This window comes from Muntiacus reevesi, chromosome 4 (genome assembly GCF_963930625.1).
Source record: "Muntiacus reevesi chromosome 4, mMunRee1.1, whole genome shotgun sequence".
Lineage (NCBI taxonomy): Eukaryota > Metazoa > Chordata > Mammalia > Artiodactyla > Cervidae > Muntiacus > Muntiacus reevesi.
In genome coordinates, this window is record NC_089252.1 from 143,096,871 (window position 1) to 143,118,197 (window position 21,327).

The 21,327-nt window shown below is 50.6% G+C and overlaps 2 protein-coding genes across 3 annotated transcripts; both read right to left on the reverse strand.

The window, feature by feature from the left end:
* Nucleotides 1–5,290: 5,290 nt before the first annotated feature.
* MFSD5 (major facilitator superfamily domain containing 5) lies at nt 5,291–7,902 on the reverse strand. 2 transcript variants are annotated; one of them, XM_065934328.1, is made up of 3 exons: nt 7,470–7,902; nt 5,963–6,897; nt 5,291–5,878 (listed from the first exon to the last, which is right to left on the reverse strand). In XM_065934328.1, the coding sequence occupies exons 2-3, from the start codon at nt 6,877–6,879 to the stop codon at nt 5,527–5,529; spliced, it is 1,269 nt and encodes a 422-aa protein (XP_065790400.1). In that variant the 5' UTR covers nt 6,880–6,897; nt 7,470–7,902; the 3' UTR covers nt 5,291–5,526. The 2 variants fall into 2 exon arrangements, with proteins under 2 accessions (XP_065790400.1, XP_065790399.1); XM_065934327.1 differs by having other exon boundaries at nt 5,291–6,897; nt 7,470–7,800.
* A 5,253-nt stretch (nt 7,903–13,155) lies between these two features.
* On the reverse strand, nt 13,156–21,102 carry LOC136167099 (keratin, ultra high-sulfur matrix protein). Its single transcript, XM_065934337.1, has 2 exons — nt 21,060–21,102; nt 13,156–13,689 (listed from the first exon to the last, which is right to left on the reverse strand). The coding sequence occupies exon 2, from the start codon at nt 13,663–13,665 to the stop codon at nt 13,156–13,158; it is 510 nt and encodes a 169-aa protein (XP_065790409.1). The 5' UTR covers nt 13,666–13,689; nt 21,060–21,102.
* Nucleotides 21,103–21,327: the final 225 nt, after the last annotated feature.

Consider the following 21,327-nt stretch of genomic DNA (forward strand, 5'->3'; position numbering starts at 1 on the left):
TTCCTCTAAAGAATTCAGTTCACAACTGTGTGTTCCAGTTTACTCTATTGGATAACTCATCCTTCTCTGTTACTGGTTTTCTTCATCACGTCAACCGCTGTTAAGAGCTGAGAATCTAGCCGGGAAGACTATTTAAAACGAACAAATCAAAACAAAAGAATGACTCGAGAATCTCAGCGTTGAAATGGTAATATTACTGCAGGGGTTCAGTGTGTTGCAGAAGTTGCCTATCTCTTATAGAGTGAGGGAACCAGCAGAGAGGAGAGGTCCATAAATGATTAATGATACATCAGTTCTCTCAATATTTATTTCCTCTTGCTTACACCTTAACCCTGACAATGTTCTAGAATTTTTTCCTTCTTCAAGAGAAGAAAACATCCTTTTTTATGCACCTTCTACTTCTAACAAGAAGGAAGTTCTTTAGAGATCAAAAAGTGTTGACCAGTGTCAATTTGAGTCACATAATTCAAACACTCACAGAATCCCTGATGTTTATAAAGAGACAGTAATGGGATGGTGGAAGGAGCTTTCAAGTTGAGCCTGGACAGAGGAGCAAGGTTCTAGTCCCAGCTCAATTTATTATTAATCTGTGAAATAGGGTAGTAATATCAAGCCTCACTCTCTCTCAGGGGTTCTGCCAGCCTCAAACAGAAAAGCCTTGAAATGCTTTCCAAAGGCCCAACAAGGCTTAGCAGTCATTAAAAGCATATCTTATATATATATATATAGACATATAAAGATGTCATAGATATATGAATGATTGTTATAGTCTTCTTGTGGATTTCAATTTTTTATTTATTTATTTTTAAATATTTCGGCATCCAGTAAGATGAGATGGTTGGATGGCATCACCAACTCCATGGACATGAGTTTGAGCAAGCTCCAGGAGTTGGTGATGGACAGGGAAGCCTGGCGTGCTGCAGTCCATGGGGTCGCAAAGAGTTGGACACGACTGGGCGACTGAACTGAACTGAACTGAGTCTTAGTTGCAAAACGGGGGACTTTTCATTGCTTGGGCTTAGTTGCTCCTCAGCATGTGGAATCTTAGTTCCCCAACCAAGACCAGCGATTGAACTTGAGTCCCCTGCAAAGCAAGGTGGATTCTTAACCACTGGACCACTAGGGACGTCCCTCAATTGTTTTTACACTTGATCTTAGCGAAAAGGCTGAGAAACGATCCCTCAATTGTTTTTGTATTTAATAAATTTGTTTTTAATTGGAGGATAATTTTTTACAATATTGTGTCAGTTTCTGCCATACATCAACATGAACCAGCCATAGGCATACATATATCCCTTCCCTCTTGAACCTCCCTCCCACCTCCCACCCCATCCCACCCCTGTAGGTTATCACAGAGCACCTGGTTTGAGCTCTTGTCTCAGATAGCAAATTCCCACTGGTTATCTATCTACTATCTATTACATGGTAATGTGTATGTTTTAATGTTACTCCTTACCCCACTCTGTCTAAAAGTCTGTTCTCTACGTCTGCCCTGCAGATAGGTTCGTCAGTACCATCCCCTCAATTGTTTTTAAAAATAGAAAAGTACGGTATACTTTAATAAAAAACAAAACAAGGTGGAGAACAGCATGAATGGTATGATTCATTTTTATTTAAAAAATTAAATATATGCCCTAGACTACAAACATTTGACACTGGTATGAAGGGGGGCATAAGGGAGCCTATCATTTTTTATATGTCTATATGTAATTTGTAATATATTTATATATCAATATATGTATTTTAACACATGGACATGTATTTACATTCACATATTTACATTAAATATTTGCCTTTGACTCTTTTACAATTAGCACATATTTATTGTTAAAAAATCATTAAAGTGAATGTGACATAATTTTGATGACATTAGGCCTGATCCCAAGCATGACAAACTTTCACTTGTCTTTTAATTCTATTCTGTGGTTCTGTGGGGAAGTGGTGGCAAAAAATAATAAACGGACAGGGAGAACCACAGGATTGGGGTTAGGGGAAGAGTGTATTGCGAAGTGGAACCCAGACCCAGTGGAAGGATCATGGCCATCAGCTGGGAGCAGCCCTCTCCCCTCCCTGAGCAGGGGCTGAATTTCCAGGAAGGGGTCACTCTCCAGCCTCAGCACTCAGTACTGTCTTCATGCCCCAGTCCTCCTGCCTTCTTGTTCATTGGCTCCTGGTTCCTTGGGCTGTTTCTGTTCTCAGGATTACTTAAAAGCTCCAAATAAAATAATTATATATCCAGCTGGATGGAAAGGCAGAAAATCAGGAAATTCTCTTAGGGAAAAATGGTGGTGTATATCAAATCTGACACCAAGCTGACCTTCCCACTTGAGGAAGAGGAAATGAGTTCAAGTGGAACACACTGACACCCTCCTCAGCCACTCACACACCCCAAAGCAGAAGGCCTCTCAGATAGCCTGATCCTGCTCTCTGGGCCAGGACCAAGCATAAACACTGCTGGGAATCACCCAGCCACAGGGATGCGTTGGAAAGTTGTTCACCCCCTTACAGCCCCATCCACTCATTCTCACACCCAAATCTGGGTAGGCGCAGCTGGACTGAAAAAGTTAAAAAATAAAATATGAAAGCAAACACTTAGTAGTACTTACACTGGAGGCCAACTGCTGTTCCAAGCGCTTAATTTAACCCTCACAAGCACCCTCAGGGGAGATACTATACCATCATCCCCATTTTATAGATGAGGAAACTGAGGCACAAATGTGAACCCAGACAGTTGGGCTCTGGCTCCAAGCTCTTCACCAGTTAGTTCCCTGCCCCGCCTCTCAGCAAGCCATCATGAGCACTGCTTTGCAGGCACCGTGCACCTGGTGAATCAATCCCTCATTTGCCTCATATGGGCAAATATCCAGAGGTGGGCCAGGAAGCCATGGCTAAGTGCTCCCACTCTCATGCCCTTCTCCAGGGACAGGGCTTGGGAGAAAGGAGCAGGGCTAGAGGGGGAAAGTCAAGTAGGTGAAGGCCCAGGGGAGAGAGTCAGTACATGCCATAGAAGGGGCACTGGGTGGGCAGCAGGAGGCAAGTTTTAGCCTTGGCTTTGCTACATGCCCTTTAAGTGGATTTTCCTCGCGGATAAAAAAATACTTTCACCAGCACCTAGGAATACAATGCATGGTCTATAGTACGTACTCAATAAAATCTTTGGAGAATGCAATAGCACCCCACTCCAGTACTCTTGCCTGGAAAATCCCATGGATGGAGGAGCCTAGTAGGCTGCGGTCCATGGGGTCGCTAAGTCGGACACGACTGAGTGACTTCACTTTCACTTTTTACTTTCATGCATTGGAGAAGGAAATGGCAACCCACTCCAGTGTTCTGGCCTGGACATTCCCAGGGATGGGGGAACCTGGTGGGCTGCCGTCTATGGGGTCACACAGAGTCGGACACAACTGAAGCGACTTAGCAGCAGTAGCAGCAATAAAATGTTTACAGCTAAATGGACAATCTTAGATACCTGCCAGCTTGTCACACCCAATGAGTCTGCCAGAAAGAACCCTCCCCACTCTATCATCTACCAGCATCTTTGAAGAGAACTCAGCAGGGACAAAGCTGAAGGAACTTCACTAGTCTGTCTCCTCTATCTCCCTATTTCCTTTCACTCAGGAACATGCTGCCCGCCTCATGCTTCCATCAGTAAATACTCTCATTCAAAACAACAAATCATCAACTAGCCTCTGGATTCCAGTCTAACAGACTTCCCAAACGGGCTACTCTTGAAAAGCCCAAAAAAAAAGAAAAGCGCGGAGTTAGTTAGCCTGTCTCCTCTCCATTTACTGAGCACAGCCGTGGGCCAAGCACCCACTTGTGTGTATATATGGGGGAGACAAGGGCATATAAGACACAATTTCTTCCTGTCCTCAAGGACGGAGAGTCTACAAATAACTATAAAATACAGGCAGAAAGGGGAAGAGGAGTTATTGCAACAGACTCTGTTTTAGCCTTAAGATGGGGGAAGGAAAAGATATCTGCTTCTTTCATACTTAACCTCAGCGTCTATTCCCTGCAGCTGGGTGGGGGAATGTGTTTTTTCCTTCTCTGAGCAGGGACCTGAGACCACTACTCTTCCCTCCCCTTGGCCTCACCCCGCAGGGACCCATCCATCAGCATTCCTCCCCCAGTGGGTGATGCTATCTCCCCACACAGGTTTGGGCTTGCAGGTCCTGGAAAGTTTTGCTTCTTCCTGTCTGGGAATTCGTCTGGGACCCAAGGAAAGGTCATCAACCTCTTTTCTAGGACAGGTAGGGCCCTCATGCCCACTTTAAGCACATTCCAGGACACACCCTGAGCCGACCCTCCCTCCATCCCCACCCTGCTTAACTGCTGGCTCTGCTTCCTCTGAGAAGCCCAGGTTTGGGTGGGAGGAGGAAAGGCAGATACAATCAGAGGTGAGGCAGGGAGGGGCTCACAGAACTAGAGTTCCTGGTACTGGTACTATTTCCTGCCCTGATGGCTCCCTCACCCTCACTCACTCAGGGTGGAGAAGAATCAGGTACAGACAAGATCACGGTTCTGTCAGCCACTCACTGCTCTCTCCTCTGCAGCCCTTCACTTGGGTTTCATGCAAGCATACAGGCCCTGATGAGACCAGGTGATGTGGACAAGGGGTGCATTTGTGGCCAGAGAGGCAGAAGGCAAGTGGCACGCATGTGCTGAGCTACAAGCCTATTCATGCAGCAAGCCTCTGGATTTGCCACAAGGGGTGATCACAGAAGCAGCTTGAGCCCCTGGAATCTTTGCTCAGGGGCTTGGTCATCCACTCCATAGGCTCCAGAGATTGTCTCACCCTGGATGTGGAGTAAAGTTTTTGCTTGGCAAATGGGGAGGGTGCCTGTCCCCAGGGTAACAAGATATGGAGGACCTCGGTGCCTCAGGCTTTTCCCACCCATTTTTGTTGAAAGGCAACTCCACAGCTCTCAGTTTAAGGTGGAGGCAGTCTTAGAGAGGGCTTCCCTGGTGGCTCAGTGGTAAGGAATCTGCTTGCCAATGCAGGAGATGCGGGTTCAATCGCTGGGTCAGGAAGATCCCATGGAGAGGGCAATGGCAACCCACTTCAGTATTCTTGCCTGGCAAATCCCATGGACAGAGGAGCGTGGTGGGCTACAGTCCATGGGGTCACAAAGAGTCAGACACAACTTAGCAACTAAACAAGTCTTAGTGAAGCTAGAAAGACAAACGTTCCACTGGTAATCCTACCTCTCTCCTCACAACTTCCAGCTGCCCCCTCATAAGAACTCCTGAGGTGGGTACAGGTGAGGATGAGTAAATGAGATCAATGATCAATTAACATTGTTTATTTTAAAGTGGAAAGGGGGAAGGGAGTGACACAGAGGCAACTCTTGGCATCTTCTTTCCAGGCCATCACCCCATGTGCTTCCCAACCCAAAGCACTGGCACGAGGAGTCCCCGGACAGGCTGAGGGGCCAGAGAGCCACAAGGTCACAGAGAGATCTGTTCAGCCCTGGAGAGGTGGGGTTCAAGGGTCCATCCCAGCTCCCTGGTCCTGGAACAGGGTCAGAGCTCAGGAGTGTAGGGCTCCCCAGTGGGTGAGGGCACCCGCAGCTCAGCATCATGCCTGACCACGGTGAAGAGTCCCACCACCGCCAGCAGAGCCATCACCATGACGGCGGAGCAGATGCTGAACATATTCCGAGTGCCCGTTTTGCGATCGCTGTCATGGAGGACCAGGAGCCCCAGGCAGGCCAGTAAATGCAGGGGCACCCGGAACCAGTTGAGGACACCAGCTTGCTCAGTCTCAGGGATCACCTTTCTCCGCAGGAAGCTCATGCTGGGGAAGTACAGTCCACAGGCCAATTCGATAAGGAGGAAGGCTATGAAAGATTCCACTGGACTCTCCTGGCCTGGGCTGGTAGAGAAAGTCAACATGAAGAGGGAGAAGACGACGATGAGGACAGCGAGGGAGAGTAGATGCATGGGCTGAAGGTGGTACCTCTTGGAGGTAGCGATACGATACAAGGAAGAGCCGAGCAGGCTGGCTGCCATGAAGCTGGAGAAGATGATGCCCAGAGGAGCCCCATGTGGGTCCAGCACAGGCGTCCAGAGGAAGACAAAGATGAAGATGACACTCTCAAACAGGGCCTGGATGGTGCCTAGCAGCAGCACACGACGGTCCGACAGGAGGCAGCGCAGGCCCCCAGCACAGGTCCTAGAGAAGGCACGCTGCCGATCATAGTTCTCTCCCCAGTTATGAAGGGCCAAGGCCCCAGCCAGAGCCAAGAGAGGGATGGCGGCCACAAAGGGGGCTACAGGCCCCAGGCCCATCCAGCAGGCCACAGCCTCAGCTGCCACACCTGCCGCTACAGCCAGCACATGGTTCCAGAAGGCAGCTCGAGCAAAGGTAGCCGGGATCCACTCGGCGGGGAAGTCATGCCGTTCCAGGTGCTCATGGATATACCAGGCCTCAAAGGCTGAGAAGAGCAGGGCTGTAGACAACCCACCTAGTGCTCGGCCCACCAGCAGCACAAAGTAGTCCCGAGAGAGTTTGGTTAAGCAGCACAGAGAGTAAGTGAGGGAGAAGAGGACACAAGATTTCTTGCGACCCAGCCAATCCACCAGGGAGGAAGCCACCAGTCCAAAGAGGACGGTGGAGGCAAGGCCGCAGACATAGAGGATGGCAATCTGTGCCTCCAGGAAGTGGTAATGCTGATAGAGTTTGTAGAGGTAGGGGGCCTGGAGCCAGTCAGCTGCCAGGGCCAGGAAGTAGACCTGATAGAAGTCCAGCTGAAACCGAAGGAAAGAGGGATTGCTGCAGGCCCTTCCAGAGGGCTTAGCCCGGCATCTTGACAGCTCCAACCCCAGGCAGGAGGCCAGGAGGACCACAAAAGCAAGGTAGGCAGTCACCAGCATGGCCGGCCCCCGGACGACCTGGGAAGAGAAGGGGGCTTCAGAGTCACATCCATTGCCCCGGTAGCGCAGTCAAGGGGCTGCCTGTCTAAGCAGAAGGCGGATCCACCCAACCCCCCTGCCAACAGCACTCCCCCACCCCTCGATTCCACTCCCCCAGAGCTCAGACCGGAGGGACCAGTTGGGTGGGTGGTAGGAGTGGCCGGCCAGAGCGGTCTCCAAGGACACTGTGGGGCAGGGAGGGGTGTGAGAGGAGAGAAGGCTGAGCCTTCGCCCCGCCCTTGCCTGGCAAAGCACAGAGGGAGTACCTAGTCCCAGCCCCGCAAGTTCAGGGGCTGCTGCCCTCCCCCACAACAGCGTTTACACACTGTACTTCCTTCTGTTACCTCCCATCCTCTTTGGGGAGCCTGTTTTTGCCCTCGAGGTCTCGTCATCTGTCCCAGGCATCCCTAACACCCGCGCAGGCCTCTAGAGTTGCTTCAGGTCACGCGCGTGCATCTCAGATTTCCCCCTCCTTCGGATCAGGGCACCCCCGCCTGCGCCCCCCAGCCCCCGCCACACACGCTCGCGCCTTGCCCAGACTCTGTTCTCACCTGCTGCCCCGGTCTGCGGGGACGCTCCGGACACGTCCGGCTCCAGGCCGCCCGGCCGCCCTTCCCGCTCTACCTCCAGCTCTGGCTCCGGCTCGGGTTCCACCAGCGCGCCCGCCCCTCACAGCCTGCTTCCGGGAGCCAGGGAGGCCTCTGGCCGCCGCCATGATGGCCCCATCACGTGACGGGGGCGCGGCGTTCAAACCCCGCCCCTGCTCCGCCTCTAGCCGCGACTCGGTGACAACCTCCGGACGCCGGCGGGGCCCAGACTGGAGGCGGTGGTTGTCGCGGTTTCTGCTCCTGGTTCACTCCCATCCGTGGCCTTCCCGTGACACTCGCTTCTTCGACTCCCGGGTACCTACCGAGCCCCCTGGAAATAAAGACCCATTTTCAGCCTCTTCCCCGTGTCGTGGGTTACGGAGCGCTGCTGTGCCTAAGACAATGCCAGGAGTTCCGCCGAATCGGGGGTTTGATCTTCTTAAGGAACATTGTCTCCCTAAGCCGAGGCTGGCTTCTCGATTTTCTCTTCTCCCACAATAGTGACTTCCTGGCCAGAAGTCAGTATGGCTCAGACACCTGAGGGAGGCAGTGTGGTGTAAAGGACTTGGACTTGGCTTGCAGACCGCTAAGGCTCAAATCCCACCCCTGTCACTTACCAGCTGTGTCGCCTCGGGCAAGCCATATGACTTCTCAGTGTCCCAGTTTCTTGGTCTGCATCACAGGAGAGCAGCGCCCAACTGAAAAAGGCTAAAGTTCAGTGGTGGTCAAGAGTTAGGAACTTCAGCCTTGGAGTTGGACGCCCACCCTCTGCTACATACCAGCTGTGGTACCTGGGAAAGGTTATTTAACCTCTTTCCAGCTTTAGTATTATCTCCTCAAAACCCTCCAATGGGGAACTTCCCTGGTGGTCCAGTGGCTAAAACTCCTTCCGATGCAAGGGGCCTGGGTTCCATCCCTGGTCAGGGAACTAGATCCCACATGCTGAAAGGAAGATCCCACCTGCCATAATTAAGACTCAAGGAAGCCAAATAAGTAGATAAATATTTTAAAACAAACAAACAAACAAAAAAAAAAAACACCCTCCAATGGCTTCTTATCTCACTAAACGAAAAAGCCAGAATCATAATAGCCTACAAAATCCTTTGTCCTCTTTTCCGCTGCCACTTCTCTGACCTCATCTCTTACCATTTTCCCTCCTGTGCCTTCTACTCCATCTACACTGGCTATCACTAGGGCCTTTGCACACTGTGCCCTGTGAAGGTCTGGTTCTCCCAGATATCCACATGGTTCCCTCCTTCAGCTCCTACAATTCTCTGTTCAAGTGTCATCTTATCAGAGAGGCCTTCCTTGCTCATACTGTTTGAAAAGGCAACACCACCTCTGCCACAGTAACCTACCTGCTTCCCTTCCAACCCTCTATTCTCCTTTGCTGCCTTTTCTTCATAGCATTTAATACTATCTGGCATACTGTATATTTCATTTACTGTTTCTTCTCCCTACAAATTTCTGCTTTATTCACTTATATTTCCAGTACTTGAAACATTTAATGGTACATAAAAGGCATTCCATAAATATCAGATGAATAAATAAATTAGTAAGATAATACATGTAAATTATTCTTTAAAAGTGCTGGTCTTTATTAGCTGGTAACTCATCAGTTTTTTTTTTTAAGATTATTTATTTTTGGCTGGACTGAGTCTTTATTGTTGCATGGGCTTTCTCTAGTTGCAGCCAGTGGGGTGGGGACTACTCTAGTTGCCGTGTGAGGGTCTCTTTTTGCAGAACATGGGCTCTAGGGCACAGGGGGTTCAGTAGTTGTGGCATGTGGGCTTATTTGCCCCTTGGCATATGGAATCTTCCCAGACTGGGGATTGAACCTGTGTACCCTACATTGGCTTGTGGATTCTTTAACCACTGGACCACCAGGGAAGTCCATCAGTTATTATGTATTATATCTAAGCTCTGTTTTAGGAAGTCTTGGGCCAACTGCTATAGATGAACTGTTTAACTGTCACAACAACTCATTAGGTAGGTACTTCAGAATTGGAAAGGTTAAGTAACACGGCAGGACTCACATGGTAAGAGGTAGAGTCAGAACCGGGACCCAGATCTTCCCAATTCCACACTCATGATTTCTGAGAAGATTAAATGTGTTCACTCACTTGCACAGGTGATTAGTAAGTGTTGTTTTCTAAAGAAAACTAAAGAAGGGTGGGAGAGTCTGGAATTATATCTTGAGAAATACTTTCTTATGATAAACAGCTGAGATTTATATTCCACAACTTCCAAAGTGCCTTTATCCCTAACTGGCAAACTTCTAGAGAACAGAAAAGGGTACCGGTCCCCATGCTTCGTCTAGAAGCACAAAGCTCAAAAATCATGATTTCCCAAGGTCACTCAGTGAGTGAGGGCATGGGGGAATCCGAATGCCCTCCATCCTGGTCCTGGACTGAAAATCCTTCATCTCCTGACACCCAGTCTCTCAGTTCCTGGTGATCTTTTCTTTGAGGGAGGAGGTCACCCTGAATGATAGCAGGGAGTGAGACAGGATGGCCTTACATGCCTTGTCTTCTGTTTTCCAGGATGGAGGCCAGCGCTCTCCATTACTGAGTTGCATTTTTGTCAGAAGCACCTAAGAAAGACTTTCGGGAAGGTTACATTATTTTGGATTATTTTTATCATAGGACCTATTCAAATACGTTTTCTCTTTAAGGTTCCCCTGGCCCCTCAGAGCTGTGAAGCACAGCTGAGAAAGATCCTTTACATGGGACACATGCCAGCAGAGCCGCAGAGGACTGGAGGGGATAGAGAATTTCCTGGGAGGGTAAATCCACCTCTAGGACCCACTTCTAGTAGAGGGCTAGGAGGACCAGGGTCTGTATGTGGGGAGTTACAGGGGAAGTCTGGCTTTCAGAGCAGGCAGGGAGGATGCTCTGGGAATTACTAGGAACCATGCTTACAAGAACAGCATCATTTAAAACTTTTATTATGAAAATGTTCAAATATACTTAAAGGTAGAGAGGTTCTATGAAACCTTATATACTTAATTCAACAATATTGATTTTTGTCCCTTTGTTCCTTCTCCTCCTTTCTTTCTTTTTTTATTTGCCAAAATACTTAAATACATCGCTTCATTCCATGCCTCAGTATGCCTCTCTAGGAAATCAGGACCTTTTCTTACATAACCTCAAGGCCATTTTCACATTTAACAAAATCAACACTGATTCCTTGGCATTGTAAGTACTCAGTTCATAATTAAATGTTTTCAACAGTCTAAAAATGTCTTTTTACAACTGGGGGGTCCCCATCAGGAATCTAACAAGGTCCACTTATTCTATATAGTAGCTATCTTTGTACGCCCCCTCTCATTGACCCTCCTGTTCAGCCATTGACTAGTCGAAGAAACCAGGTCAGATTTCCTTTAGAATGTCCCACATTCTGAATATTTTGTTTTACTTCCTTGTTGTGCCATTTAGTTTGTTCTCCACCCCCTATATTTCCTATTATATGGAGGTTAGCGGTAGGGTTTGACTAGAATCATGTTCAGTTTTTTTGTTTGTTCCTTTGTTTGGCAAGAGTCCTTCACAGGTGGTGCTGAGTGCTTCAGATTGCATCATACCAGGAGGTACAGGCTATGTGGTTGTGCCCTTTTTAGTGATGCTAAGATTCATCAGTGGGGTCAGGTAGTTACAGCTTCAATACTCCATCGTAAAGTTCTGCATCAACCACCATCCTTAGCTTCATCCATTGAAGAGTCTTGCTCTGATCAATTATTTCATTAGGGTTTGCAAAACGGTGATTTTCCTAATTCCATTTTTCTTCTACATTAGCTGGAGTTCTTCTGTAAAAAAGAAATTTCCTTCACCACTTAGAGCTATCTGACCACCCTGAAATATAGTTTACGCAGGACAGGTAGCATAAATGCATAATTCTTTTTCTTTTTAGTTGCCAATTTTCAGAATATGAAGATTGGAAAGAAAAAAGGTTTGGAGTTAGAGCTCAGTAAGGATAAGATGGCCTGGACAGTGGGCAGGGGACAAAGGGACTGTTTGGTAGCTACGTCCAGCCCTTGCTCACTCCAGGACATGGGCTGTTTTGGGGACAATGGAAGACTTGAGGTCCTGGCCCTTGGACAGCAATGAGATGGGTATGACATAAGCCTGTGTGCGGGACGCTGCAGGACCCAGAGAGATGGGGAAAGACAGACAGAAAGCCAGAGACTGGGGAGGCAGAAGAGAGAGGAATTGAAAAACAGAAGAACAGAATTGGGAAACAGAATTGGACCCAGAAAGACAGGAACAAAGACAGAGAGACAAAGAAGGGAAATAGAAATGGAAAAGATCTAGAATGACTTGCTCCCAGAAGCAGAATAGGACAGAAAAGGAGAGAAATAGGAGGTGAGTCAAAAGACCAAGGAAAAGATCTTTATTTATCTACTTAAAAAATAATTGTAACATATAGTGGAACTATATGTAACTTTGTCCTGTTTTTTTTTTTTTTTTTTAAAAAAAAAGACCAAGGAAGAAAACAAACATGAAGATACAAAATGAGACAGGGAAGGGGGAAATAAAAAGACATGTATGTTAAGTAGATTTTAAATTAGATGGGGAAAAGAAGGGACAGAGTGGGAGAAACCAGATGTAAAGACACAAGTTAGGTGGAGGTAGAGTGTCCAGGTGATAGAAAAAAGGAAACAGAAGTGGAGAGAGTGGTATAGAAAGCTAGAAGGAAGGATAAGCAGAAGGGTATACAGAGATAGAAAGGAAAGCTCAAAGGGTCCCAGAGAAGGAGGCAGAGAAAGAGAAGACTGAAGCAGATCAGTGTCAGATAACTTGGGAGAATATGATGGAATGTTTAGGGGCTCTCAGTTTAAGATCCAATCCCAGGCAGATACCAGCATCTATTAGCTCCATCTTCCTCTTTGTGGCTTCTCCAACTCCCCAGCCCCACTCCCAGTGATAGGGGACTATGACTAGCTACTTGTGGATGGAATCATTGGGAACCTGAGTCAAGGGCTCCCAGCTTCCATCACCCCTTGCCAGATAAGCGTGAATGTAACAGATAGGATTATTGCTGGAAGATTGAGGTCATGAGGCTGGGCAAGCCCTTAGAGATTTGAAAGATAAGACATCCAGGTGGAGAGCACCAGGTTCCTAGAAGTAAAGGACCATAAAGGATGTCATGATATCCTAGGGGAGGGAGGAACCTAGAATCCCCTGTTCAGCCTCTTCTTCCGGTCCAAGAGCCACTGCCCTTCCTCCAGGCTCACAATGAGAGGTAAAGGGTTCAGAGACTCTTGGGTTATTCAGGGATATGGGTGACGGTCCACAGGGCAGAAAAAGTGGTTCCTGGATGAAGAAGCCATCTTATCCACGCAAGAGAAGATGAGCCAAGAAGGGTCTCCTGGGGAGGTCAACTAGAGGGGGAAATGGTCAACTTGCTCACCTTCAGGGACCACAGGAAAGGCCCTGAGAAGAACATTTTCCATTGCAGAAGTTGCAGAAGAGGAGGTTCTGGAACCAGTGAGAGCGTATCTAGAAACTAGCTTCAAAACAGATGTCTGACTCTCACTCCCAGGACTGAGGAGGAGGCCGGGGGACTCTCAGCAGCCTGCCCTACTCCCTGCCTGGGAGAGGGTCCAGCTGATCTTCTGCCTGCAGAAGTGCTCCAGGAGATGGGTAACCACCCCTTAGACAATCAGACAGTGCCGAGAGGTGCGCTGTCCCCTAAAGCAGCAGCTGCAGCGGCCAGTGGAGCCTGGAGGACCCCAGGCAGCCCCTCGACCACAGCCACAGCCGTCACTGCAGCCCAAGCAGGAGCTGGAACAGGTGGCTCGACCCCTGGAGCAAGGGTACATGGGGCAAGGAGAGGGGCGGCAGCAGGCCAGGTGCTGGCCAGAGCACTGGCTGCAGGCACTGTGGGGGTAAGTCAGGGGAGGACAGGCGGGGCAGGGGGGGCACGAGCAGGTGCAGGGTGGGCCTGGGAGGCCAGGACAGGAGGGGCAGGGAGCCGTGTAGGAAGGATAGGCGGTGCAGCAGGCGGGAAGGGGACAGGCTGGGCAGGGGCCGGCACAGGCAGAGGGCGGGCAGGACGGACAAGGGGAGGCAGCTGGTGGGCAGTGTCCAGAGGGCGCAGGTGGCTGTTGATGGCTGGCTTTCTTGTTCCGAGGCCCCAGACGTAGGCCCAGAGAGAAGTCCATTCAGCGCGGCGGGGAGCGGCCAGGCTGGGGGTTGGGTGAAGGGGAGGGTACGGGTGGGGTCAGAGGGGGAACTCTGGGGAGCAGGGGTGGGGGCAGGATTAAACCTAAGACACTGCTGAGCCGCTCTGAGCCGGCAGGAGCTCAGACCTCCCCAGCTAGCCCTCCCCTTCCCTGCTTGCCGGCTCCCCTCCCCTCCACAGAGAACCTTCCGTGGGCACCGGATTAGACCAAGTCCTCTAACCGTGATGTGCACTCTTCACGCCTCCATCCTTTGTTTACTCTTCCTTCTGCTCAGAGTGCCCTTTCTCTTTTGTCCACCTGGCAAGATCTTTTTCATCTCTGAAGACTTCCCCTTTATTCACTCAAAAAGTATTTCTTGAGCTCCGGGCACCTGACACCTGCCCATCACTCTCCAGCCCTGATGGCCAGAATGACTGCTTCAGGCTTCCAAACAGTCCCCAGAGGAGACACAGGGTACCAGCATAAGCAGATGCTCTGAGACTCTGCCTGGGATGTTGGTGGGAGCTGGCGGGGCCGGGGGAGCCCTAGGTTCTGGGAGTTTCCACACAGGGCAAGTCCCAGGTGTAGGGGGGAGCAGGGGGAGGAGGGCCTGGCTGCCTCTGGGAGCCTGACAAGCAGCCTGGACAATTATTATTGGAGGACCCATCATGCAGCAGGTACTGGTCATGTTACAGAGCAAGACAGTGAGGTTTCCTCTTATGGAGTGGCCTTTAAAGTGAGGGGTGGGGTTGGGTGGGGACAAAAAGCAAACAGGTAAACAAATAAATACATTAGCTTGTCTCGGAGCATGGAATGGCTGTGAAAAAAAACCCAGAGTGATGTGATACAAAGTGACTCAGAGAGGTGGATCCTTCAGAAGGAGCAGCTAGACGGCCACCACACAGTCAGCTCCAAGGGCCCTTAAGGGTTTGGGAGGAGATAAAAGTCCTGGCAGATCACAGGAGAGCAGCCTGAGGCTGACTGGAACCCAGATAGCTGGACTGTGAGTAACACAATAGCTGAGAAGAGGGTAAGGAGGCCTGGAAAAATTTGTGATAGAAAATTCAGTGGCCAGGGTTTCCCTGGTGGTCCAGTGGCTTAGACTCTGTGCTCCCAATGTAGGGGACCTGGGTTCGATCCTGGTCAGGGAACTAAATCCCACATCTCAGCTAAGAGTTTGCATGCCTCAAGTAAGAATGCACAGGCCACAACTAAGTCCTGGTGGAGCCAAATAAATAAATAAATATTTAAAGAAAATTCAGTGGTCAGGGACAGTGCCACTGAGAAGTGACATTTTAGCAAGAGCCTGAAGAAAGTGAGGGAGATAGCCATGAGATGGCTAATGGAAGAACATTCCAGAGAGGGGGACAGCTAATACAAAAAGCAAAGAGGAGAGTTGTATGGCACAGGTAGAGAGCCAGGTAAAAGCCCTGGGAACCACAGCAGTGACTTGGATCTTATTCCAAGGAAAAGAGAAAACCACTGAGAGTTTTAGGCAAGAAAGGAGTATGGGTCTTGATTTTACACCTGCTCCTGATTAGACTTCCAGTGTAACTGGTACAACCATTTTGGAACACGTTTGGGATTATCTGATAAAAATTGAGATTGCCTGCACATATACTTTACTCTTAGCTTTATAGCCTAGAAAAACTCTTGCATGTATATATTGGGAAATATATACAAAAATGTTCTTAGTAGCATTATGATAGCCCAAACTGGAAATAACTCAAACTTTCACCAACAGGAGAATTAAAAAAAATACATATTGTGGTATATTCATGCAACCGAATACTCTGCAACAATGAAAAAGACAGTTATGTGCAACAATTTGTATCTCTCTCACAAACAAGTTGAACAAAATAAATCAGACAGGAAAGGGTAATACAGTGTCATTCTGTTTATATAAACCTTAAAAACAGGCAAAATTAAGTAATATTATAAAGGGATGCATACATAGGTGCTAATTCTATAGAGAAAAATAAGGAAATACTTATCCCAAAAGTCAGGATGGTGGTTACTTCTTCAGAGAGGAAGAGGATGATGGGAGAGTCACATGAGAACCTCTGGAGCAGGAAATACTCTGTTTCTTGAACTGGATGGCAGTTGAGTAGGTATTCACTTTATTCTAATTTATTCTGTACACTGTTCATAATATATTTCTATACTCTTTTGTAAAGAGAAAATAGAAATACTGTTTCTTTTCTTTTTTTAAAGTTTATTTATTTATTTTAATTGGAGGATAGTTGCTGTACAATAGTGTGATTTTTTTTTTGCCATATATCAGTATGAATCAGCCATAGGTGTATATATGTGTGTCCCTGGACCCCCCTCCACCCACCTCACTCCCACCCTATCCCTGTAGGTTGTCACAGAGCACCAGCTTTGTGTGGCCTCCTTCAGACATCAAGCTCTCACTGATCATCTATTTTACATATGGTAATATATATGTTTCAGTGCTATTCTCTCAAATCAACCCTCCTTCTCCTTCTCCCACTGAGTCCAAAAGTCTGTTCTTTACATCTGTGTCTCCTTTGTACTACTTCATTCTCTACTCCATGCCACCTTGTTCATATCATTCTGCTGAACTTAGATCCTGCCTAGTTCACACACCTATCTCTCCCACCAGACCTTGAGTCAGCAACCTTCCAGATCGCTGGTCGGGCACCGATCAGTGCTTGTCATAGAGCAGATGTTCAGTAACTATTTTCTGAATTGGGTTGACTTGAACTGAATTTTCCAAGTCTCATCTCATGGAGAGGTGGGTAGCTGCAGAAGAGGAAGCCTGTGGTGGTGAGAGCTCAGGGCCACCAAGACCTAGGTTCCCATCTTAGCTCTGCTACATCCTAGCTGTGTGATACTGGGCAAGCTGCTTAACCTCTCTGGTCCTCAGTTCCCTCCTCTGTGAAATGGAATGAGAACTGCTACTTCTCTGGACTGCTGTGTGGATTAAGCGAGTAATATACATGCCAAGCATAATGCCTGGCATACAGTAGGTGCTCAACAAAGGATAGCTTCCCAACTCCCTCCCCCCAGCCTCACATCTTTTCTTCAAAGGAATCCACTAAAAAGGGCAGTCAGGCATCTAAGATGGTCCCTGAAGGTGGTCCCACATCCGCGGGGCCCCTTGGGGCTAAGGCAGAGATGTAGTCTGGAGGAGAGCTGGCAGACAGGGAGCTCCCCCTGTAAGTGAAGTGGGAAAGCTGGCAGAGGAGGCAGGACACCAGGGTTCTGGGAGTTTCCATCTAGGGGAAGTCCCAGATGTGGGCGTGAAGGTGCCAGGTCAGCCCCACCCAACACCCTGGCCCCAGGGGGTGTGGACACAGGGAGGAAAAATGGGTCATCGGAGCAGGTCTAGAACTTAACCCCATTTGGTCCCATGACCTCTGTGGCAGTTCTGGAGGAGGAACAGCCACAAAGAAGCCTATTCCATCCTCAAAGCACCCTCCATCCCTTTTCTTCACAAAGGAAGAAGCTTGAAACCTTGGTGTCTAAGCTGGAGGAGCTGGAAGTCCCCCAGTGGACAGAAGAGAGATAAAACCCTGTAATCTGGGATGGGATGGAGGTTCTGTGCCAAACAGACTGCTCCACCCACCCACATGGAGACTGGCAGACACCTGGAGCTCTTAGCTCACATGCTCCAGGCAACCTTGGAGGCAGACCTGCTCCTTGTTCCAGGGAGCGGGACAGGTCAGGGCTGGATCCCAGAGGGGGAGGGTGCACCATCGAACAGCTCAGAGTAGACAGGTTTTCTGTCTGGTGAGGCTACAGCAGGGTAAACTCGAGAGTCCCTCAACCTCAGCGTGGGGCCTTGTTTTCTGTATGGAATCTGGGACTTAAGCCTGTGGATTGCTCCTCTCTATCTGTGACTGTTTCCCTTTCTGGGCAAAGAGATGAAGAAATGGAGGGAATCTTTCCAGGGCAGGAGTACCAGATGTCCTAGGGTCCTAGAGTGCTTTGGCCATTAGGAGTGCTCACCATCCCTCCCTTGTGGTGTATCAAAGTCCAGCAGAGGAGCAGGAATGGAGGGCCCCTGTTCTTTCTGGTGGAGCAGAGTGATTGGGAGCCAGGACCCTGATTCCTGGGCCCTTGCACATACTCTTCTGCTGCCCTCCCTTCTCCTCCTCACTTCCTCCCCTCCCCAATGTCTTTCCTGATTTCCTTGGATACCTGGGCCCAAGGAGATTCCTATGGATTCCTAGGGCCTAGCACAGTGCTTGGCATACAGTGGGTATTTAATAAAGATTTGTTGAATTAATGAATGGTGTGTGTTCAAGGAAGAAATTCCTAGAGTTGTTTAGGCTAGTCCTAAAATCCTGTGTTGCAAAGTCAAGGCCTTATTCTGTGGGGATCTGGGCATCTCTGATGCTGGTAAGACCTTCCATACACTAAGTCATTCACTGGGAGAACCAACAAAGTGGCAAGCAGCAAAACAGGCCTGATACCAGGGGTAGAATTGAGAAGCACTCAGGGCAAGGCTGGCACCAGCCTTGGCACAGAGCAGGCTTGGGGGAGGAGGTGGGAGGGGAGGGGAGGACGGGAAAGACACGTGTTGTACAAAACATGTTTTCATCATGCTCTCCCTGGGTGCCCTGCTCTCCAAGCCCCGATGGCACTTCCGTGCTTTAATGATGTCCTTGGGGATTGTAACAGAGCTTTCCCCCCCCCTTCAAACCCCCTCCCCGCCCCCACCCCCAGACATCTGCCAGCCACCTCTGAGGATGGTGTGAGACATCCACCTAGTAGCAGACTGGGCTTGGGCAGATTACCTATTCAGTGTCCTGATGCTGCTGGGGAGAAGGCAAGGGTGAAAATTAGGGGTGGGCTGTATGGCAAATCGAAGGAAATGGCAACCCACTCCAGTGTTCTTGCCTGGAGAATCCCAGGGATGGGGGAGCCTGATGGGCTGCTCTCTCAGGGGTCACACAGAGTCGGACATGACTGAAGTGACTTAGCAGCAGGCTGGAAGTTTGGATCCATTTTCTCTCCTTTCTGTGATGTAAGGAGCGAAGGAAGCCTGGTTCTAGGGCCCCCAAGATATCATTTCTCAAGTTGCTAGGGTGATCAAGTGGAGCATCCACAAACAAGGCAAAGCCTAGAACTAGGGATGACCTGAGAGGAGAAATGAGGGGCGCTCTCTCCACCAGCGTCCAGAGTGGGACGCCCTCTTCTCACACTTCCTCCTGGAGTCACTGGACAGAGCACAGACTGCAGTGCAAGACGGAGAGAAGAAACCGAACCCCTCACAATACTCCTTTTCTCTGCTGCCCAATCTGCCAGTTTGGTTTGACTTCCAAACCGGGGCAGCCCACAGACCCCAGTCATTGGGTCCTGGGGAGGGGTGGGGGCGGGGGCGGGGGCCAGGCAATCCCTAGGGGAGGGGCCGGCGCAGGGCGGGTCTTCCTGGGCTTCGCCCCCTGGCTGCTGTCTTCGCCTGGGGACCGTAGAGGCCAGAAGGGCGGAGCCACAGTTTCCAAGACGGATGGATGGACAAACACCCACCAGAGACAAAGACACAGGCAGACGGACAGACAAACCAAGACAATGAGGAAGGCAGAGACAGATGGAATTCCAGACCACTCCCTTTTTCCAGGCTATCCAAGAGTTTTGTGTCCCCCCACCCCCGCCACCCCCCGCGCCCCATTAGCTTCCCTGGCCCCATTCGCTGTCCTAGCTGCGTTGTCTCAGAGCTCTAGCTCTGGGGGGCCAGCCCCTGAGCCCCTCTAAGAAGGGTAAAGGGAAGAGTTGGGAGAGTCGCTACCCAGCAGGGAGAGCGTTCTGGGGGTGGGTGGCGCCTGCTTCTGTCAGGATGCCCGGCCAGGGGCCAGGGAGGGAGTGGTGCCCTCGCCCGGTTCATGAGGACAGGAGACTCATTCACTGTAAACCAAGTACAGATGTGCTGGGAGGGGGAGGGGGAATCAGGGCCACATTCACAAACCGCAGTTGGGTCCGCCCTCCTTCCGCCAGTCGCCACCATCACCAGGGCAGGAGGGGTTAACTTTGCAGCCTCCTGGCAGGATCCCTGCCACACAGGCTGAGTGCCATCCCACCCCCAGCCTGAACGCCTGGGTCCAACTCCCCAACACCCGCCCCTCCCACACTGCTGAGAGCTGCTCCCAGGGTAACCAAGCAAAGTCAACAGCAGCCAGGCCACCTGGGGACGGGACCCTGGAGTATCTATTCCCAGCTCTTCCCACCCCCAGAGTGAAAGGGAGAGCCTGTCAGCACCCCATCAGTAGCTCCTGTTCTCCTGAGAGAGCCACAGCAGGCCCCCTCATCCCCCTCCCCTTCATCTGACTCTGGCTACCAAAAGTGGCCTTTCCTCCTGGGAGGGAAGATACCTGGTCCTCAGGGTAGAAGTATGGGCAAGGTAATTCCAGTACGGAAAATGTGACGTGACCAAGTCAGTGTCCCCAGTGCCAGCTACTTGGGACTGTTGCTGGGAAGGTCCTTTGAGTGCATCTCTCCCGCCTGGCCCAGCCCTCCCTCCTACTGCAGCCCTTCTCCACTCTCTCACTCCCACCCTAGTCCCTGGAGGAGGGTTGGGGCTCTGTACACAGAGTTTGAACTTCACACTCCCTCCTCTTCTCTGGCTCTGTCCTCAGTAGGATGGATGCTGACACCCTGGGGGTTCCGACTCTAGGGCTGAGAGTCTGTGGTGGTCACGTTGAAGTTGGAGGAATGTCCCCATCAGACACTGACATTCACACTGGGTACGCGGGCGCGCGCGCGCGCACACACACACACACACACACACACACCTAGCGTCAACAACATTCGTGGCGCATCCACCAGGCCGGCAGGCAGGCAGGCGCTAGTTAAGGCAGACACACACCCTCGGCTTGGGCTTTCTCTCTCACACCCAGCGCAAGGCTCCTCCCACCCCCAGCTACAGTTCCCCGGCCCTCCTCCCCAGCCTCTCCCCTCCAGACCCAAGCCTAAAGGTGGGGATGGCCTTGGCAGCCTGCCGGGGACCCAGGAGCCCTAGCTCCCACAGCTTACTCAAGGCAGAGAAAGGAGGAGGTCTTTAAGCCCAAGCCTCAGTATCCCTACAACCTCCACTAGTTAAACCAGTTTGCTCCTGGGACCTAAGGATCGGCTGGGGTAGGCACGGGGAAGAACAGTCTACTTTGACACTCAGGTGAAGGCTAAGCGCAGGGTGAAGATAGTGGCTTCTGCTCTGGCGGATCCCTGCGCGGTCAAGCCACCCCTGGGAGGACGTGGAGACAGCCCTCACTGCCAGTCCTGAGGAGGTACAGAGACTGGCCTCCGGGAACCACAGCCCGGCCAGAGGACTCAACCAGTCCGCCGCGCCCCCCCCCCTCGCCCCCCGCAAATGGCAGGAAGGGGAAAAGTGCCAGAGAGAAAGGGTGGCATCATGGGCCCAGGACACTGACCTCTTCTGCCAGCCTTGCCCGGCCTCCCGGGGACGGAGCCACGGAAGCCCAGCAAATGGGAGGGGCAGAGACCCAGGCGTCCCGGGCCGCCCCGCCCAGCCCCCGCCCCTCAGCCCCAGGGCACCGAGGAGGGAGCCGGGCAGGGGCAGGCGGCAGGGTAGGGAGGAGCGAGGGCGGGAGGGGGAGGAGGGAGCCGGGCTGGGAGGGAGGTGGGGGGGTGGGGAGGGAGAAAAAGAAAGAAAATATTTTCCGTGTCCCCGCCTGCAGA